We start from the raw sequence: 23467 nt of genomic DNA, 5'->3' as shown, positions 1-23467 counted from the left end.
CTTTGTTTAGTGTGTAATAAATCAGAACGTCTCTGGCGTCACTTATTTTTTCTGCTCGATTTAAAGTCCACTTAGGAAATTTGCGGGCAGTCAGTCAAGCAGAAATATAGTTTTTTTTTCTTGTTGGTAACTGTCTACATTAGAGGAATTCCTCTTGGCTCGGAGCATCTCTCCCACAGGCACTCCCTCTATGGTATGATTTGGATGGCATTAGGTGCCATGGAGAATGGCATTTCCTGCAGTGGTTTTTCTATATGTTCTGGTGGACACAAAATCATTGGTAAATGTTAATTTTGGGTCTAAAAAAATCAACCATAACAGGATCCCACTTGTATGTAAAAAATAAAACCAAAGGATTATTATCGAAGTATGCTATGACATCAGCAATCCGTAACAATCAGTATGTCATCCATATAGCGACCGTACCATGCTATGTCTTTATCTTTGTGGCAGGGCAGAAGAATCCACATCAATGGCGTGTCTTCACTAAAAACCGTCTTTATTATAGCGCACACGATCGGATTGTGGCACATCAGGGTCGGCTTTCACGCGACAGAAATTGAGGGCGTGGCCATCGGACAACCCGACGACACAACAACCTTCCGGCCCCCATACACAATGCTGTGTATAGGGACAGATAGGCGTACCCGGCCACGGCCGGCCGGAAGCTGAATGCAGCGCTGCTCCGGCGGCCATGTTTGTTTACATGGCGCCCGGACCGGAGCGACAGCAGCGCTGGATACGGGAGGGCACCGGAAGGTAAGTACAGCTTTATTATTTTAGTCAGCCCGCTCCCGGCCATATATATATATTTTTTTTAAACTCGGACAACCCCTTTAAGCGTCTCTGAAGCAATGGTTGTAGCCAGGCATCCAGCCATTCCCCAAGTCTCTGATTACGAGAACCGATGCCAGACACTATTGGGCGCATTGGTGGAGGAAATTTATTTTTGTGCGTTTTAGGCAACGAATGAAAATGGGGATGACTGGATGTCTGACATTGAGGCACTCATATTGCCTAGTGTCTAGAATGTTTAAAGACACTCCATCCTGTAACAAGTGTTCCAATTCACGTTTGAACGTATCAGTAGGGTTACATCTCACAGGTTCATATGTGCAATCAGAAATGAGTCAATTTTCATTTAATTTGCTATAGAGAGAAGTATCGAGAACGACTACATTACCTCCCTTATCAGCCATACGTATGGTTAAAAAAATCTTTCTTAGTAAGTGAGGAAATGGCTCGATACTCCCCCCTCGTCAAATTAGAACACAAATCCCGATTTACATTCCTATGTAACCAGCGGCGTAACTAGGAGAGACGGGGCCCCCTAGCAGGCTACTGCATAGGGCCCCCTTCCCACTTAAAAAATATACATATTAGTATACTTACACATATAAATACACTCATGTGCATATACAGATACATACAGTGCCATATGCAACATACTCACATACAGTGTATACAGACATCATATATACACCACAGTACATGTTATATACATATTATGCTGGACATGTGCAGTATAATATAGATATAATCGTGCACATCCTCCATTCTTTATTGTGTCAGGTCGGATGACGGGGCCCCCTGACACTGCGGGCCCCATAGCGGCTGCTATGGCTGCTAACACTATAGTTACGCCCCTGTTTGTAACTCCATCAGTTCTTTCCTGGAAGGAATCTAAAATAGGAGGTTTAGAGTTCACAGGATAGAAGAAAAGATTGCCTACCTGAAACTCCGGAACCCAATCCTCTATACCTGGAGCAATTCCATCCTGCAAATCATTTATCTCAATATAATCCTGAAAGGAAAAAACATTACTCACAGTCACATTTTCTTCTGCAAAATTCTTAGAACCATCTGGGTCACCTTCTTCTCCAGAAAAAAAAAAAGTGTCTTTTGAAGGTAAATAGTCTAATAAACCGGTTCACATCCAGGATTGTGCGATATGAATCAAAGTGGTGTGTAGGGGCAAAACTCAAACCTCTGGTGGGGACACTGATTTCATGGTGTTAAAATGCAGGCAGAAACATTAACCACGTTTACTTCTTGGCTTTCTTCCGAAAAAAAACAAAAAAAACCCACAACATGCGTTTTTTTGTAGACCCATTGATTTCTATGGAGTATGAAGACGGCAGGGGGACAAAAGTGTTCACACTGCGATTTATCTTACACAGATGCTGAATCTGTGAAAAAAAAGGTCTCTGAGTGACCCTGATCTGATGTTGTACAGAGGCCTCTAGGCTGGGGGTAAGGATTGGGGGGGAGAAAATCACATGACCCCCTCACCACCAGGAGCCCACAGGCTCTTGATTAGAGATTGGAGCTGATGGTGGGGTTCAGCATTGGGCTTAGAGGGGGTCCCCCTGGCCAATCATAGACATGGATAGGCCCCCTACAAGTCTAGGATTCATGTCTTACATATGGTACTAGAATGAAACTTTTCGGGAAATGGACGATCCGTCCATTGTGTCTGCTTTAAATCTACTGCTTTAGGACCTTTAAAGGTCCAGAATGGGCTCTTGTGTACATATGTTCTTCGTATAACATTTGGTGAGTAGTTTGGGTGGCCATTGGGCCCTAGAAGATTTGGGCCCTAGTCTCCTGCCCAAACCGCCTGCATGATAAACCTCCCCCAAGTTATGCAGAGTAGTCTATGGAGGGAGGTAGCAAGTTGTGATATATGTATGTGAGGAGCACCCCCTAGTGGAGGCTCTATAATCTGTATGTAGTGAGCTCCCCCTAGTGGTGGCTGTATAATCTGTATGTAGTGAGCTCCCCCTAGTGGTGGGGTATAATCTGTATGTAGTGAGCTCCCCCTAGTGGTGGGGTATAATCTGTATGTAGTGATCTCCCCCTAGTGGTGACTGTATAATCTGTATGTAGTGATCTCCCCCTTGTGGTGGCTGTATAATCTGTATGTAGTGATCTCCTCCTAGTGATGGTGTATAATCTGTATGTAGTGAACTCCCCCTAGTAGTGGTGTATAATCTGTATGTAGTGAGCTCCCCCTAGTGGTGGTGTATAATCTGTATGTAGTGATCTCTCCCTAGTGGTGGTGTATAATCTGTATGTAGTGAGCTCCCCCTAGTGGTGGTGTATAATCTGTATGTAGTGATCTCCTCCTAGTGGTGGTGTATAATCTGTATGTAGTGATTTCCTTCTAGTGGTGGTGTATAATCTGTATGTAGTGAGCCTCCCCTAGTGATGGTGTATAATCTGTATGTAGTGATCTCCCCCTAGTGGTGGCTGTATAATCTGTACGTAGTGAGCTCCCCCTAGTGGTGGTGTATAATCTGTATGTAGTGATCTCCCCCTAGTGGTGATGTATAATATCTATGTAGTGATCTCCCCCTAGTGGTGATGTATAATATGTATGTGGTGAGCTCCCCGTAGTGGTGGTGTATAATCTGTATGTAGTGATCTCCCCCTAGTGGTGACTGTATAATCTGTATGTAGTGAGCTCCCCCTAGTGGTGTTGTATAATCTGTATGTAGTGATCTCCCCCTTGTGGTGGCTGTATAATCTGTATGTAGTGAGCTCCCCCTAGTGGTGTTGTATAATGTGTATGTAGTGAGCTCCCCCTAGTGATGGTGTATAATCTGTATGTAGTGATCTCCCCCTAGTGGTAGTGTATAATCTGTATGTAGTGATCTCCCCCTAGTGATGGTGTATAATCTGTATGTAGTGATCTCCCCCTAGTGATGGTGTATAATCTGTATGTAGTGATCTCCCCCTAGTGGTGGTGTATAATCTGTATGTAGTGATCTCCCCCTAGTGATGGTGTATAATCTGTATGTAGTGAGCTCCCCCTAGTGGTGGCTGTATAATCTGTATGTAGTGAGCTTCCCCTAGTGGTGGCTGTATAATCTGTGTATAGTGAGCTCCTCCTAGTGGTGGTGTATAATCTGTATGTAGTGAGCTCCGCCTAGTGGTGGCGTATAATCTGTATGTAGTGAGCTCCCCCTAGTGGTGACTGTATAATCTGTATGTAGTGAGCTCCCCCTAGTGGTGGTGTATAATCTGTATGTAGTGATCTCCTCCTAGTGGTGGTGTATAATCTGTATGTAGTGAGCTCCCCATAGTAATGGTTGTATAATCTGTATGTAGTGAGCTCCCCATAGTGGTGGCTGTATAATCTGTATGTAGTGATCTCCCCCTAGTGGTGGTGTATAATGTGTATGTAGTGATCTCCTCCTAGGGGTGGTGTATAATCTGTATGTAGTGAGCTCCCCCTAGTGGTGACTGTATAATGTGTATGTAGTGATCTCCTCCTAGGGGTGTTGTATAATCTGTATGTAGTGAGCTCCCCCTAGTGGTGACTGTATAATCTGTATGTAGTGATCTCCCCCTAGTGGTTACTGTATAATCTGTATGTAGTGAGCTCCCCCTAGTGGTGACTGTATAATCTGTATGTAGTGAACGCCCCCTAGTGGTGGTGTTTAATCTGTATGTAGTGAGCTCCCCCTAGTGGTGGTGTATAATCTGTATGTAGTGATCTCCCCCTAGCGGTGACTGTATAATCTGTATGTAGTGACCTCCCCCTAGTGATGGTGTATAATCTGTATGTAGTGAGCTCCCCCTAGTGATGGTGTATAATCTGTATGCAGTGAGCTCCTCCTAGTGGTGGTGTATAATCTGTATGTAGTGAGCTCCCCCTAGTGATGGTGTATAATCTGTATGTAGTGAGCTCCCCCTAGTGGAGGCTCTATAATCTGTATGTAGTGATCTCCCCCTAGTGGTGGTGTATAATGTGTATGTAGTGATCTCCCCCTAGTGATGGTGTATAATCTGTATGTAGTGAGCTCCCCCTAGTGATGGTGTATAATCTGTATGCAGTGAGCTCCCCCTAGTAGTGGTGTATAATCTGTATGTAGTGAGCTCCCCCTAGTGGTGGTGTATAATGTGTATGTAGTGAGCTCCCCCTAGTGGTGGTGTATAATGTGTATGTAGTGATCTCCCCCTAGTGGTGGTGTATAATCTGTATGTAGTGATCTCCCCCTAGTGATGGTGTATAATCTGTATGTAGTGAGCTCCCCCTAGTGATGGTGTATAATCTGTATGCAGTGAGCTCCTCCTAGTGGTGGTGTATAATCTGTATGTAGTGAGCTCCCCCTAGTGTCGTTGTATAATCTGTATATAGGGGGGAATTTAGTTTACCATCTCTGAGGTTTCGGGACGGACATTCACAGTACAGGATGTGCACACGTATAACAGACATATCTTTCTCTTTCCACTTGATACTTTGTGTTCTTTCTCATAGATTGTAAATAAAACACATAAACGTTTGTGGCTGGAACATTTACAAATGAGGAAAAGTTCACAGGGTGTGAAGACTTGTGCAGCCCCTGCATGCACTATAATGTATATAATATATATAACGTATAAGTAACAATCTACCTTGTATCTGTATGATGTAACACATGTATATAACACGACACATGATATGAGACCCTGAGATTTGTGTCTTTCCAATGGACACTTTCATATTTGGGTTTTCAGTATTTTGTATGATCAGAGGTCGGGGGTGATAACCTTCACAAATATTTACAAATCACATAAACAATCCCATGTCCTAAAATCCCCAGCACTGGTTAATAATCTGCACATGGAAAGACAGGCAGTATATACAGAGGGTAGTATAGCCATTATATATACAGTACAGAGCCGCATTATATAGTAATGGAGAGGATATGGAGACTCATCACACTGATAGAACTGTACACTGAGCAGTAGATGATGTTACTATATAGTGGGCAGTATATTACTGTATATGGTAGTGTGTACAGTATATAGTTATTATAGTGGGCAGTATATTACTGTATATTGTAGTGTGTACAGTATATAGTTATTATAGTGGGCAGTATATTACTGTATATTGCAGTGTGTACAGTATATAGTTATTATAGTGGGCAGTATATTACTGTATATGGTAGTGTGTACAGTATATAGTTATTATAGTGGGCAGTATATTACTGTATATTGTAGTGTGTACAGTATATAGTTATTATAGTGGGCAGTATATTACTGTATATTGTAGTGTGTATAGTATATAGTTATTATAGTGGGCAGTATATTACTGTATATTGTAATGTGTACAGTATATAGTTATTATAGTGGGCAGTATATTACTGTATATTGTAGTGTGTACAGTATATAGTTATTATAGTGGGCAGTATATTACTGTATATTGTAATGTGTACAGTATATAGTTATTATAGTGGGCAGTATATTACTGTATATTGTAGTGTGTACAGTATATTGTTATTATAGTGGGCAGTATATTACTGTATATTGTAGTGTGTACAGTATATAGTTATTATAGTGGGCAGTATATTACTGTATATTGTAGTGTGTACAGTATATAGTTATTATAGTGGGCAGTATATTACTGTATATTGTAGTGTGTACAGTATATAGTTCGTATAGTGAGCAGTATATTACTGTATATTGTAGTGTGTACAGTATATTGTTATTATAGTGGGCAGTATATTACTGTATATTGTAGTGTGTACAGTATATAGTTCGTATAGTGAGCAGTATATTACTGTATATTGTGGTGTGTACAGTATATAGTTATTATAGTGGGCAGTATATTACTGTATATTGTAGTGTGTACAGTATATTGTTATTATAGTGGGCAGTATATTACTGTATATTGTAGTGTGTATAGTATATAGTTATTATAGTGGGCAGTATATTACTGTATATTGTAGTGTGTATAGTATATAGTTATTATAGTGGGCAGTATATTACTGTATATTGTAGTGTGTACAGTATATAGTTATTATAGTGGGCAGTATATTACTGTATATTGTAGTGTGTACAGTATATAGTTATTATAGTGGGCAGTATATTACTGTATATTGTGGTGTGTACAGTATATAGTTATTATAGTGGGCAGTATATTACTGTATATTGTAGTGTGTACAGTATATTGTTATTATAGTGGGCAGTATATTACTGTATATTGTAGTGTGTATAGTATATAGTTATTATAGTGGGCAGTATATTACTGTATATTGTAATGTGTACAGTATATAGTTATTATAGTGGGCAGTATATTACTGTATATTGTAGTGTGTATAGTATATAGTTATTATAGTGAGCAGTATATTACTGTATATTGTAGTGTGTACAGTATATAGTTATTATAGTGGGCAGTATATTACTGTATATTGTAGTGTGTACAGTATATTGTTATTATAGTGGGCAGTATATTACTGTATATTGTAGTGTGTACAGTATATTGTTATTATAGTGGGCAGTATATTACTGTATATGGTAGTGTGTACAGTATATTGTTATTATAGTGGGCAGTATATTACTGTATATTGTAGTGTGTACAGTATATAGTTATTATAGTGGGCAGTATATTACTGTATATTGTAGTGTGTACAGTATATAGTTATTATAGTGGGCAGTATATTACTGTATATTGTAGTGTGTACAGTATATAGTTATTATAGTGGGCAGTATATTACTGTATATTGTAGTGTATACAGTATATTGTTATTATAGTGGGCAGTGTATTACTGTATATGGTAGTGTGTACAGTATATTGTTATTATAGTGGGCAGTATATTACTGTATATTGTAGTGTGTACAGTATATAGTTATTATAGTGGGCAGTATATTACTGTATATTGTAGTGTGTACAGTATATTGTTATTATAGTGGGCAGTATATTACTGTATATTGTAGTGTGTACAGTATATAGTTATTATAGTGGGCAGTATATTACTGTATATTGTAGTGTGTACAGTATATAGTTATTATAGTGGGCAGTATATTACTGTATATTGTAGTGTGTACAGTATATAGTTATTATAGTGAGCAGTATATTACTGTATATTGTAGTGTATACAGTATATTGTTATTATAGTGGGCAGTGTATTACTGTATATTGTAGTGTGTACAGTATATAGTTATTATAGTGGGCAGTATATTACTGTATATTGTAGTGTGTACAGTATATTGTTATTATAGTGGGCAGTATATTACTGTATATTGTAGTGTGTACAGTATATAGTTATTATAGTGGGCAGTATATTACTGTATATTGTAGTGTGTACAGTATATAGTTACATAGTGTCCCACATTGTACAGTACTGTGTTATATAAGGTATTTTGTATCCTTTTACTGTACAGCGTTGTATTAGTTTATTGTGTAGAATCCTGATCTTCTGCTCTTTGATGTATTCTATAGTGTAATATATACTGCGTGACACATTCCTGTATTAGTTTGCACTGATATTACGGCTTTCAGATTCTCCGCTCTCCGGTGTTTTTAGTAAAATTTGGTTTAAAAAAAATCTGTTAAAAAGTTCATATGGAAGTAAAAGTTTGGCAATGTCTGTAAACTTCTCACCTCGGTCGTGACCCCGGGTGCAGCCCTTGCCCTAGGACCCTTCATTATGAGGGTGGGGGAGGGATTGGCTCCGCCTCCAGGGATAAAGTGCAGGGTCCTGGGCAGATTGTGCTGCACATTGCAACAGAAATCAGCTGGAGAAAGACAGAGGAGCAGCAGATTGTGGGTGAGCACAGGGACCCGGCTGGGGATAGAAAGGAATATTATTATTTCATTATAAATCATGTTTTATTGTGTACGGAATTGTCATCAAATTGAATGTAAATGATATTTTTATGCCATAAATCACTGAAATGGTGTAAAATATTTCTGGCATTTTTTCTTAGATCCTTCAGATTCTTTTTCACTAGATATTCTTTGCATCTTTATTTAAAAATGATTTCCATTACTTCCTACAATTTGTCCATTTCCCTGCTGCACTGTACATGACGTGGAGCCCTGTATCTGGGGGCACAGATCTGGACCTGGAGGAGAACCACTTATACGCCACATCTGGTACCTCCTGGTCATGTGATCTGTGCTCATGTAGGTCCACTTGGTCAATTCTATGATATTCCTGCAGGTTACTGTCCCTTTAAGAAGGCGATATTGGGCGGAGCTAACTGTTTTGAGGGGTTTTGTTTTCCAGGTTATTTGAGGGTCCATCCCACATGATGAGGGGCTCTTTTCTTTTTATCGCTTCCCTCCTGGGGCTCCTGGCTGTGGTTTCCTCAGCGAGCAATGAAACAGCGTTTTGTAAGCTTCCACCTCATTGGAGCATCGGGGAGGAGGAGCCTATGGCGGCGTCTATGGGTCAGGTGACTGTGGTGGCGCTTCTTCAGGCCAGCTGCGGCTTCTGCCTCGTCCAAGCCGCCAAGTAAGTAAAATACTGGTGCGATAAATGTTTAATGAGAAAAAAATTGGTCTTTTATATATTTTTTAAAAATTTTGCTTAGAATAAAAATTTTCCAATAAGGGTTGTGGCTAAAAAAAATTACCAGGACCCTGCATCATGGGGCAAAATTTTGAGCTGTTGCTAAGCAGTCAGGGGGTGATTGACCTACATTTATGAAGGGCAGAATAGTCACCTGTCAGTCATGTGAATGGACCCGCCCACTGACTCCTCCCCCAGGGAGTACGGCGCCTGACTCCAGCACGGGAAACCCGAAAATTAGGAAAGCTCTGGGATCACACGGCATATATATAACCTCTGATAACCTATCATCTCTTACACTTGGGGACAGCGCAGCGATTGAGGGGGTCCTGGAGGAGAATCACGGACACAAACTTTATTGTTTTGCTTTTAAGGCTGAAAATTCAGTGTAAATATTAACTAGACAAAGGTCGTATTTACCAGCAGCGGGGGCTGCATACCTGATACGACACAGCAGAGTGGACACATAGAACCTGATGTTATGTCTACAATCATCATCCAGCTTCTGGGGTGTGATGGGGGTGATACATTGGGGCAAATTTACTAAGAACAGTGCAGTGTGTACTACGTGCAATGTCCTGTGTAGTCTACAGGGGGCGCCAGATTCGGGATTTCTGGCGCACATTCTTCATGAATCTGGCACTGCCCCCTGCAATGCTCTGACAGTGTGCACCACATTTTTTTGGTGCACCTTGACACATTTCTGTCGGATTTTGCACAGTAAATGTGCAAAACTGAGCACCGGAGCGCCCCCTTTGGTGCAGAAATTGGTGTCGCATGAAGAATAGTGCAGCCGTGCCACAGAGGTGTCACGTGTGACACAAATGTGGTGCGGACACTTCTTACATACATGTACAAGCAGTTTGCACTGAAAAGAACGTGCAAAGTCCAACAGAAAACTGGCGCAAGGCTCTTAGTAAATATCTCCTATTGTGTGTGATAGGGAGATTGTGGGGGTCATTTACTAACGGCCCGATTCGCGTTTTCCCGACGTGTTACCCGAATATTTCCGATTTGCGCCGTTTGTACAAGAATTGCCCCGGGTTTTTGGCGCACGCGATCGGATTGTGGCGCATCGGGGCCGGCATGCGCGCGACAGAAATGGGGGGGGCGTGGCCGAACGAAAACCCGACGTATTCGGAAAAACCGCCGCATTTAAAAACCGAAATGTGTCGCTTGGGAAGCGCTCACCTTCACCTGCTATGGGATGGTGCATTCCGGGGCGTTAAGATTATTTTCGGCGCAGCAGCGCCACCTGGTGGACGGCGGAGGAACTACCTTCTTAAATGCCAGCCGGACCCGAATCCTGTGCAGAGAACGCGCCGCTGGATCGCGAATGGGCCGGGTAAGTAAATCTGCCCCTGTGAGTTATAGTCAGGGATGATGGGAGTGATACAATGAGGGATTTTTATTCCCCAACAGTTTTGTGGTGGAGAAGGCACATAAATCTCCCCGACAGTCGCACGCGATGTGATTGTGGCGTGGCTGCGCTGGCATTCATGCAACAGAAATGGGGGGGAGAGCCGCTCGACTGATTCGGACTGAGCGCAGGATTTAACTTTCAAGTTGTCGCAAGATCAAGCCCTTACATGCACCAGGAACAAGGATATCGGACGCACAATCTTACTGAATCGCGGCAGAGTTTATTATTGTCAGACAATTCACGTTCTGTGAACTCCTCCGGACAGGTAAATAAATGTGCCCCAATGTTTGCGATATAGAGTGTAGACTGTGAGCTTCTTTACATTTACTTACCAGGTCCAGTCGCGATCCCGCGGCGCCTTGTCCAAAGCTGATTCGGGTCGGCCGGGATTCACTGAGGTCTGTGCGCCTGATATCCAGCAGAGTTCATGACACGCTGCTGCGCCGAGGTCCGACGGAGTTCACCTTCTTCGTCCCAGTACATGTAATTGCTGATCTTGCGACATAAATTCTTTTTTAAATTCCGCGGTTTTTCCGAATCCGTCGGGTTGTCCGACAGCCATACCCCCTGATTTGTGTCGCGTGAAAGCCGGCGCCGATGCGACACAATGGGGCACATTTACTTACCCGGTCCATTCGTGTTCCAGCGGCGGCTTCTCTCACGAGCGTTCGGGTATTCCGGCGATTCATGAAGGTCCTGGGCCCGATGTCCACCAGGTGGAGCTGCTGCGCCGAAGTCCGCCGGGGTGCCCCGGAGTTCATCCTCTTCATCGTGGTGCATGTGAGTATGGCCCGTGCGACCAATTTTTTTTTTTAATGCAGCGTTTTTTCCGAATTCGTCGGGTTACCGTTCGCCCACGCCCCCCGATGCGCCACAAACTGATCCCGTGCGCCAAAATCCCAGGGCAATTCAGGGAAAATCGGCGCAAATCGTAAATATTCGGGTAACACGAATCGGGCCCTTAGTAAATGACCCCCAATCTGATCGTATGCGCCAAAATCCCGAGGCAATTCCGTGCAAATCGGAAATATTTGGGAAACCCGACAAAAGTGCGGCGTTCGGACCCTTAGTAAATGAGCCCCAATGTGTGATTGTGGGGCAATGTATGTGTTATGCAGGAAATATATAGTAAATCTGTGCAGATTGGAAGCATGATTGTGCCCGTTGTCATACTGCAGTGTGACCTCTAGAAGGCAGACTTGATGATTCTGCTGCAGTCCTGCTACCGGCATGTTATACACTCCGTCCATATGAAACTTTGAAGATTTAGGCATTCGTCAACCGTCTGCCACAGACAAGATGTCACAACCCACAGAATCATTAGCTCAATGTATAGCAGCTTAATCGTATCGGAATCACAGGGGGGAATGAGGGGGGATTTTGGAACATATATATATATCTGGGGATCTCTGTACAGGTTCTGATCACATATTAATGTGCTGCACCTACAATGGACTCTCCTTCTCTGGGGGTCCAATAGCAGTTGCCACTAATCAGGACTGGATGAGGGTTTTACTCTCTGGCAACAAGTGATGATCCTGAAACAGAAAGTTATTAGATAGAAATATATATGAGGACGTTGCTCTGTGTAATACACATTGAATCCTGTGTGTGGCGCTGTAGTAATTATTGTTGTCTTGCAGTATGGGTCCCCTGCGGGATAAGTTGACCAATCGGGGTCTGACCAACATCAGTTATATCATAGTCAATGACCAGAGCTACTTGTCCAAGCTGATGCTGCGGGAGCTGAGGAGGAGAGCCCCGGCCGGAATCCCCGTGTACCAGCAGCTGCCCCACCAGGAGGATGTGTGGGAGATCCTGGGGGGCAGCAAGGACGACTTCCTGATCTATGACAGGTGGGTGAGCGCAGCCCCCATTATATCATGAATCCCCTTGTACGTTCTGTAATAATGATGATGCTACCTGTGTATCCCAGGTGCGGCCGCCTCACCTTCCACATCCGGCTCCCCCTAAGCTACCTCCACTATCCCTACGTGGAAGCCGCCATCATAGCCACCTACTACGAGGATCATTGTCAGAACTGCAGCTTCTACGCAAACATCACTAAACCGGTAAAAGAAGAAAAATTCATGTAGATATCAACAGAAATCTGATGATATATGGAAGATAGAGTCATACAGAGACATTGGGGGACATGTATTATCATATCTGCGCCTAAAAAATGCAGCAATCTTTAGTTTTTTTGGGGCGCAGAATTGTTGCGGATCATTTATAATGAGTTTGCGCCAGAAAAAACAGAAGTTTCAGTACTCCTCTGGATTTTTGGCGCAAGTGGGCGTGGCCCAACTTTTCCACATTATTTGAAGTGTAATCGCAAAGCAAAACGCACGCGTGTGACAGAAATGTCGCGCGGACACTTCTTAAATACCTGTACAAGCAGTTTGCTCTAGAAAGAAACTTTTAAAGTCTTACAGAAAACTGGCGCAAGGTCCTTAGTAAATGAGCCCCAATGTGTATTCTAGTAGTGACACTATATGGGTGATGGCGTCTGATACTGGATGTAAATCTATTGCAGCGTTTTAGTGTAAATCACAACAATTCTTTCACAAACAGATTTATAAATTGTATTTGCTGTGTGTTTTTCAGAATGTGACCTCAGGGAATATCACAGTGGATGAGAAACCCAAGCACGAGTCAGAACCGGGGAGCCCAGGTCCAAAAATAGACAAACACAATGAGAATAAACCCGGGGACCATCATAGTGAGGATCACAGTGAAGAACACAAAGAGGGGAACACGGAGAAGCACAATGGGGGGAGTCTTCAGCCAATCAGGAATGACAGAGACCCTCATCAGCCAATCAGGAATGACGGAGACCCTCATCAGCCAATCAGGAATGACGGAGACCCTCATCAGCCAATCAAAATTAAGGGAAAACATCACTAAAAACTGGACTGGAATCTGGTGTACCAGCGACTACCATCCTCATCATCCAGTGCAGATGTGTTCTTTATGCCTTCAGTTACTGTAATGGACATATGGATGTGGGACCCCCTTATTCTTCACCCATAATCCAACCCATGCAATAACCTGTAGTCATAGTGATTGGGGGGATCCACAATGACCTCCACAGAACCCCAATACAGATTAAAGCTATGAACTCCTTGAATCTTCCATTAAGAGGTCGTGCAATGTATTATGGGGGCTCCAGATGATAGGATTAGATACAGCAGCTTGACAAACTATCACACAGGATAGGATTAGATACAGCAGACAGTATCACACAGGATAGGATTAGATACACAGTACAGCAGACAGTATCACACAGGATAGGATTAGATACACAGCTCAGCAAACAGTATCACACAGGATGGGATTAGATACACAGCTCAGCAGACAGTATCACACAGGATGGGATTAGATACACAGCTCAGCAGACAGTATCACACAGGATAGGATTAGATACACAGCTCAGCAGACAGTATCACACAGGATAGGATTAGATACACAGCTCAGTAGACAGTATCACACAGGATAGGATTAGATACACAGCTCAGTAGACAGTATCACACAGGATAGGATTAGATACACAGTGCAGCAGACAGTACCACACAGGATAGGATTAGATACACAGTGCAGCAGACAGTACCACACAGGATAGGATTAGATACACAGCTCAGCAGACAGTACCACACAGGATAGGATTAGATACACAGTGCAGCAGACAGTACCACACATGATAGGATTAGATACACAGTGCAGCAGACAGTATCATACAGAATAGGATTAGAAACATAAGTCAGCACACAGTATCACACAGGATAGGATTAGATACACAGCTCAGAAGACAGTATCACACAAGACAGGATTAGATACACAGCTCAGTAGACAGTATCACACAGGATAGGATTAGATACACAGCTCAGCAGACAGTATTACACAGGATAGGATTAGATACACAACGCAGCAGACAGTATCACACAAGACAGGATTAGATACACAGCTCAGTAGACAGTATCATACATAGTGGGATTAGATACACAGCTCTGCAGACAGTATCACACAAGATAGGATTAGATACACAACTCAGCAGACAGTATCACACAGGATAGGATTAGATACACAGCGCAGCAGACAGTATCACACAAGATAGGATTAGATACAAAGCTCGGCAGACAGTATCACACAGGAGAGGATTAGATACACAGCTCTGCAGACAGTATCACACAGGATAGGATTAGATACACAGCTCAGGAGACAGTATTACACAGGATAGGATTAGATACACAGCTCTGCAGACAGTATCACACATAATGGGATTAGATACACAGTTCCACATGGGTGAGATCCCCCTTTTCCAGGACATTGTATTCTGGTATTTGGAGCAGAGGTTTCTCCAGTTTCCTCTTTACAAATCTCCACTGGAATTAAAGGGAAACTCCAGCGACAAATCCACTGATAATCCGAGATAAAGCCTGATAACGCAGAGACGCCTGTGCTATACATCCAGCGAGGACGGTTGTCCCTGGGACATGTCCTGGGTGTCATCCGGGATCAGGGATATGGTGGTCTCAGGTACCTGGCAGGACGTGGGGTCAGAGGGGTCCTGGTGACAGGTCACATGGCTGACACCAGCAGGAAAATGAACATCATCCAACAGGAAATGGGAAGAAAGATTGTACGGAATGGATGACACAGAGGGGGGGCCCTCCAACCCCAACACATCTTACTACAAATAGCTGTATAAGCCACTGTGATTGGTGCAGCTCTGAATATAGTATCACAGAATTATAGCTCAGCAGACAGTATCACACAGGATAGGATTAGATACACAGCTCAGCAGACAGAATCACACAAAATAGGATTAGATACACAGCTCAGCAGACAGTATCACACAGGATAGGATTAGATACACAGCTCAGGAGACAGTATCACACATTATAGGATTAGATACATAGATCAGCAGACAGTATCTCACAGGATAAGATTAGATACGCAGCTCAACAGACTGTATCACACAGGATAGGATTAGATATACAGTTAAGCAGACAGTATCACATAGGATAGGATTAGATACACAGCTCAGCAGACAGTATCACACAGGATAGGATTAGATACACAGCTCAGCAGACAGTATCACACAGGATAGGATTAGATACACAGCCCAGAAGACAGTATCACACAGGATAGGATTAGATACACAGCTCAGCAGACAGTATCACACAGGATAGGATTAGATACACAGCCCAGCAGACAGTATCACACAGGATAGGATTAGATACACAGCTCAGCAGACAGTATCACACAGGATAGGATTAGATACACAGCTCAGCAGACAGTATCACATAGGATAGGATTAGATACACAGCTCAGCAGACAGTATCACATAGGATAGGATTAGATACACAGCTCAGCAGACAGTATCACACAGGATAGGATTAGATACACAGCCCAGCAGACAGTATCACACAGGATAGGATTAGATACACAGCTCAGCAGACAGTATCACTTAGGATAGGATTAGATACACAGCCCAGCAGACAGTATCACTTAGGATAGGATTAAATACACAGCTCAGCAGACAGTATCACATAGGATAGGATTAGATACACAGCTCAGCAGACAGTATCACACAGGATAGGATTAGATACACAGCTCAGCATAGTGGTCGTGCAGAGAGGGGATGGGGGCAGCTTTTTACACAGGAAGGACCAGGGTACAGATAGCGGAAGTGACTAGGTGGGGGTCACATGGGGTCACGTCCTCAATCGACACCCCATGTTTACACACACAGCCCACCCCTCACTGAGGGTGATAGGGAAGGGTGTCCCGGCTGCTTGACTAAAGATCCACAATGGCCACAACAGAGATAAGATTGTGAGTTGCTGGGGACAGGAAAGATGGGAGAGATACTGTGTGTGTGATGGGTCTATATAACCAGCGTTGTGCCCCCCCCCCCTCATACATGTCACTGTCTATATAACCAGCACTGTACCCCCCCCCCCCACATACATGTCACTGTCTATATAACCAGCACTGTACCCCCCCCATACATGTCACTGTCTATATAACCAGCACTGTACCCCCCCCCATACATGTCACTGTCTATATAACCAGCGCTGTACCCCCCCACATACGTGTCACTGTCTATATAACCAGCACTGTACTGCACTGTACTGCACTGTCTATATAACCAGCACTGTACCCCCCCCCCCCACATACATGTCACTGTCTATATAACCAGCGTTGTACCCCCCCCCCCACATACATGTCACTGTCTATATAACCAGCGTTGTACCCCCCCCCCCACATACATGTCACTGTCTATATAACCAGCGTTGTGCCCCCCCCCCCTCATACATGTTACTGTCTATATAACCAGCACTGTACCCCCCCCCCCACATACATGTCACTGTCTATATAACCAGCACTGTACCCCCCCCCACATACATGTCACTGTCTATATAACCAGCACTGTACCCCCCCCCCACATACATGTCACTGTATATAACCAGCACTGTAACCCCCCCCACATACATGTCACTGTCTATAGAACCAGCACTGTACCCCCCACATACATGTCACTGTCTATATAACCAGCACTGTACCCCCCCACATACATGTCACTGTCTATATAACCAGCACTGTACCCCCCCCACATACATGTCACTGTATATAACCAGCGCTGTACCCCCCCCACATACATGTCACTGTATATAACCAGCGCTGTACCCCCCCCACATACATGTCACTGTCTATATAACCAGCACTGTACCCCCCCCCCCACATACATGTCACTGTCTATATAACCAGCGCTGTACCCCCCCCCCACATACATGTCACTGTCTATATAACCAGCACTGTACCCCCCCCCCCACATACATGTCACTGTCTATATAACCAGCGTTGTACCCCCCCCCCCACATACATGTCACTGTCTATATAACCAGCGTTGTACCCCCCCCCCCACATACATGTCACTGTCTATATAACCAGCGTTGTGCCCCCCCCCCCTCATACATGTTACTGTCTATATAACCAGCACTGTACCCCCCCCCCCACATACATGTCACTGTCTATATAACCAGCACTGTACCCCCCCCACATACATGTCACTGTCTATATAACCAGCACTGTACCCCCCCCCCACATACATGTCACTGTATATAACCAGCACTGTAACCCCCCCCACATACATGTCACTGTCTATAGAACCAGCACTGTACCCCCCACATACATGTCACTGTCTATATAACCAGCACTGTACCCCCCCACATACATGTCACTGTCTATATAACCAGCACTGTACCCCCCCCCACATACATGTCACTGTATATAACCAGCGCTGTACCCCCCCCACATACATGTCACTGTCTATATAACCAGCACTGTACCCCCCCCCCACATACATGTCACTGTCTATATAACCAGCGCTGTACCCCCCCCCCCCACATACATGTCACTGTCTATATAACCAGCACTGTACCCCCCCCCCCCCCACATACATGTCACTGTCTATATAACCAGCACTGTACCCCCCCCCCACATACGTGTCACTGTCTATATAACCAGCGCTGTACCCCCCCCCACATACATGTCACTGTCTATATAACCAGCGCTGTACCCCCCCCCACATACATGTCACTGTCTATATAACCAGCACTGTACCCCCCCCCCCCCACATACATGTCACTGTCTATATAACCAGCGCTGTACCCCCCCACATACATGTCACTGTCTATATAACCAGCACTGTACCCCCCCCCACATACATGTCACTGTATATAACCAGCACTGTACCCCCCCCCACATACATGTCACTGTCTATATAACCAGCACTGTACCCCCCCACATACATGTCACTGTCTATATAACCAGCACTGTACCCCCCCCACATACATGTCACTGTCTATATAACCAGCGCTGTACCCCCCCCCACATACATGTCACTGTCTATATAACCAGCACTGTACCCCCCCCCCCCCACATACATGTCACTGTCTATATAACCAGCACTGTACCCCCCCCACATACATGTCACTGTCTATATAACCAGCGCTGTACCCCCCCACATACATGTCACTGTCTATATAACCAGCACTGTACCCCCCCCCCCACATACATGTCACTGTCTATATAACCAGCGCTGTACCCCCCCACATACATGTCACTGTCTATATAACCAGCGCTGTACCCCCCCCCCCCACATACATGTCACTGTCTATATAACCAGCACTGTACCCCCCCCCACATACATGTCACTGTCTATATACCCAGCACTGTACCCCCCCCCACATACATGTCACTGTCTATATAACCAGCACTGTACCCCCCCCCACATACATGTCACTGTCTATATAACCAGCACTGTACCCCCCACATACATGTCACTGTCTATATAACCAGCACTGTACCCCCCCCCACATACATGTCACTGTCTATATACCCAGCACTGTACCCCCCCCACATACATGTCACTGTCTATATAACCAGCACTGTACCCCCCCCCCCACATACATGTCACTGTCTATATAACCAGCACTGTACCCCCCCCCCACATACATGTCACTGTCTATATAACCAGCGCTGTACCCCCCCACATACATGTCACTGTCTATATAACCAGCACTGTACCCCCCCACATACATGTCACTGTCTATATAACCAGCACTGTACCCCCTCCCCCACATACATGTCACTGTCTATATAACCAGCACTGTACCCCCCCACATACATGTCACTGTCTATATAACCAGCACTGTACCCCCCCACATACATGTCACTGTCTATATAACCAGCACTGTACCCCCCCACATACATGTCACTGTCTATATAACCAGCGCTGTACCCCCCACATACATGTCACTGTCTATATAACCAGCACTGTAACCCCCCCCCCACATACATGTCACTGTCTATATAACCAGCACTGTACCCCCCCCACATACATGTCACTGTCTATATAACCAGCACTGTAACCCCCCCCCCCCACATACATGTCACTGTCTATATAACCAGCACTGTAACCCCCCCCCACATACATGTCACTGTCTATATAACCAGCGCTGTACCCCCCCCCCCACATACATGTCACTGTCTATATAACCAGCACTGTAACCCCCCCCCCCCCACATACATGTCACTGTCTATATAACCAGCGCTGTACCCCCCCCCCCACATACATGTCACTGTCTATATAACCAGCACTGTACCCCCCCCACATACATGTCACTGTCTATATAACCAGCACTGTACCCCCCCACATACATGTCACTGTCTATATAACCAGCACTGTACCCCCCCCCACATACATGTCACTGTCTATATAACCAGCACTGTACCCCCCCACATACATGTCACTGTCTATATAACCAGCACTGTACCCCCCCCACATACATGTCACTGTCTATATACCCAGCACTGTAACCCCCCCCACATACATGTCACTGTCTATATAACCAGCACTGTACCCCCCCACATACATGTCACTGTCTATATAACCAGCACTGTACCCCCCACATACATGTCACTGTCCATATAACCAGCGCTGTACCCCCCCCCACATACATGTCACTGTCTATATAACCAGCGCTGTACCCCCCACATACATGTCACTGTCCATATAACCAGCGCTGTACCCCCCCCCACATACATGTCACTGTCTATATAACCAACACTGTACCCCCCCACATACATGTCACTGTCTATATAACCAGCACTGTACCCCCCACATACATGTCACTGTCCATATAACCAGCGCTGTACCCCCCCCCACATACATGTCACTGTCTATATAACCAGCGCTGTACCCCCCCACATACATGTCACTGTCTATATAACCAGCACTGTACCCCCCCCCATACATGTCACTGTCTATATAACCAGCGCTGTACCCCCCCCCCCACATACATGTCACTGTCTATATAACCAGCACTGTACCCCCCACATACATGTCACTGTCTATATAACCAGCACTGTACCCCCCCACATACATGTCACTGTCTATATAACCAGCACTGTACCCCCCCCCCCACATACATGTCACTGTCTATATAACCAGCGCTGTACCCCCCCCCCCCCCACATACATGTCACTGTCTATATAACCAGCACTGTACCCCCCCCCACATACATGTCACTGTCTATATAACCAGCACTGTACCCCCCACATACATGTCACTGTCTATATAACCAGCACTGTACCCCCCCCCCACATACATGTCACTGTCTATATAACCAGCACTGTACCCCCCCACATACATGTCACTGTCTATATAACCAGCACTGTACCCCCCACACATACATGTCACTGTCTATAGCCAACCAGACTCCAGTATATGGCCATCCCCCAGTATACAGCCTGCCAGTCCCCAGTGGTATACTTGTATAGTGTATACATCTGTGGTATACTTGGTGCTGTACCTTGTGTTGTGTACATTGTATATATGTATAGTGTACACTCACCGGCCACTTTATTAGGTCCACCATGCTAGTAACGGGTTGGACCCCCTTTTGCCTTCAGAACTGCCTCAATTCTTCGTGGCATAGATACAACAAGGTGCTGGAAGCTCCTCAGAGATTTTGCTCCATATTGACATGATGGTATCACACAGTTGCCGCAGATTTGTCGGCTGCACATCCATGATGCGAATCTCCCGTTCCACCACATCCCAAAGATGCTCTATTGGACTGAGATCTGGTGACTGTGGGGGCCATTTGAGTACAGTGAACTTATTGGGGCAGATTTACTTACCCGGTCCATTCACGATCCAGCGGCGCGTTCTCTGCGCTGGATTCGGGTCCGGCCGGAATTTAATAAGGTAGTTCCTCCTCCGTCCACCAGGTCGCGCTGCTGCGCTGAAAAGCATCTGAACGCGCCGGAATTCACCGAGGCCGGCTGAGTGAAGGTAAGCGCATCCCGAGCGACACATTTTCCGTTTTTGCGGCGGTTTTTCCGAATACGTCAGGTTTTCGTTCGGCCACGCCCCTCGATTTCCGTCGCGCGCATGCCGGCGCCGATGCGTCACAATCCGATCGCGTGCGCCAAAATCCCGGGGCAATTCAGGTACAATCGGCGTACATCGGAAATATTCGGGTAACACGTCGGGAAAACGTGATTCGGGCCCTTAGTAAATGACCCCCATTGTCATGTTCAAGAAACCAGTCTGAGATGATTCCAGCTTTATGACATGGCGCATTATCCTGCTGAAAGTAGCCATCAGATGTTACAGGGTACATTGTGCTCATAAAGGGATGGACATGGGCAGCAACAATACTCAGGTAGGCTATGGCGTTGTACCAAGGGGCCCAAAGAGTGCCAAGAAAATATTCCCCACACCATGACACCACCACCACCAGCCTGAGCCGCTGATACAAGGCAGGATGGATCCATGACACCACCACCACCAGCCTGAGCCGCTGATACAAGGCAGGATGGATCCATGACACCACCACCACCAGCCTGAGCTGCTGATACAAGGCAGGATGGATCCATGACACCACCACCACCAGCCTGAACCGCTGATACAAGGCAGGATGGATCCATGACACCACCACCACCAGCCTGAGCCGCTGATACAAGGCAGGATGGATCCATGACACCAGCACCACCAGCCTGACCCGCTGATACAAGGCAGGATGGATCCATGCTTTCATGTTGTTGTACCAAATTCTGACCCTACCATCCGAATGTTGCCTTTCTATCAGCTCAAACCAGTCTGCCCATTCTCCTCTGACCTCTGGCATCAACAAGGCATTTCCGCCCACAGAACTGCCGCTCACTGGATGTTTTTTCTTTTTCGGACCATTCTCTGTAAACCCTAGAGATGGTTGTGCGTGAAAATCCCAGTAGATCAGCAGTTTCTGAAATACTCAGACCAGCCCTTCTGGCACCAACAACCATGCCACGTTCAAAGGCCACAAATCACCTTTCTTCCCCATACTGATGCTCGGGAGAACTGCAGGAGATTGTCTTGACCATGTCTACATGCCTAAATGCACTGAGTTGCCGCCATGTGATTGGCTGATTAGAAATTAAGTGTTAACGAGCAGTTGGACAGGTGTACCTAATAAAGTGACCGGTGACTGTATATCCCTGTGGTATACTAGGCGCTGTGTTGTGTACATTGTATATATGTATAGTGTATATCTCTGTGGTATACTCGGCGCTGTGTTGTGTACATTGTATATATGTATAGTGTATATCTCTGTGGTATACTCGGCGCTGTGTACATTGTATATATGTATAGGGTATATCTCTGTGGTATACTCGGCGCTGTGTACATTGTATATATGTATAGTGTATATCTCTGTGGTATACTCGGCGCTGTGTTGTGTACATTGTATATATGTATAGTGTATATCTCTGTGGTATACTCGGCGCTGTGTACATTGTATATATGTATAGTGTATATCTCTGTGGTATACTCGGCGCTGTGTTGTGTACATTGTATATATGTATAGTGTATATCTCTGTGGTATACTCGGCGCTGTGTTGTGTACATTGTATATATGTATAGTGTATATCTCTGTGGTATACTCGGCGCTGTGTACATTGTATATATGTATAATGTATATCTCTGTGGTATACTCGGCGCTGTGTACATTGTATATATGTATAGGGTATATCTCTGAGGTATACTCGGCGCTGTGCCTTGTGTTGTGTACATTGTATATATGTATAGTGTATATCTCTGTGGTATACTCGGCGCTGTGTACATTGTATATATATGTATAGTGTATATCTCTGAGGTATACTCGGCGCTGTGTACATTGTATGTATATGTATAGCGTATATC

General features: G+C 44.9%; 1 protein-coding gene across 1 annotated transcript; it reads left to right on the top strand.

Annotated features, from left to right (window-relative positions):
* The first annotated feature begins 8478 nt into the window (after positions 1-8478).
* On the top strand, positions 8479-13845 carry LOC140104418 (selenoprotein Pb-like). The gene is made up of 5 exons (XM_072127952.1): positions 8479-8540; positions 9003-9230; positions 12354-12566; positions 12647-12782; positions 13318-13845. Exons 2-5 carry the CDS (start codon positions 9025-9027, stop codon positions 13615-13617), a joined length of 855 nt encoding a protein of 284 aa, XP_071984053.1. The 5' UTR covers positions 8479-8540; positions 9003-9024; the 3' UTR covers positions 13618-13845.
* The last annotated feature ends 9622 nt before the right edge of the window (positions 13846-23467 follow it).

The sequence above is a fragment of the Engystomops pustulosus genome, chromosome 10, assembly GCF_040894005.1.
Source record: "Engystomops pustulosus chromosome 10, aEngPut4.maternal, whole genome shotgun sequence".
Classification (NCBI taxonomy): Eukaryota; Metazoa; Chordata; class Amphibia; order Anura; family Leptodactylidae; genus Engystomops; species Engystomops pustulosus.
Note: the sequence above shows the minus strand (reverse complement) of the source record. Positions and strands in the feature narration are given on the sequence as shown.

Coding starts and splice junctions, on each gene's coding strand:
- LOC140104418 (XM_072127952.1), top strand. CDS start 9,025: ATGATGAGGGGCTCTTTTCTTTTTATCGCTTCCCTCCTGGGGCTCCTG. Junction 9,231..12,353: donor TGCCTCGTCCAAGCCGCCAA/GTAAGTAAAATA, acceptor GTTGTCTTGCAG/TATGGGTCCCCTGCGGGATA. Junction 12,567..12,646: donor GACTTCCTGATCTATGACAG/GTGGGTGAGCGC, acceptor TGTGTATCCCAG/GTGCGGCCGCCTCACCTTCC.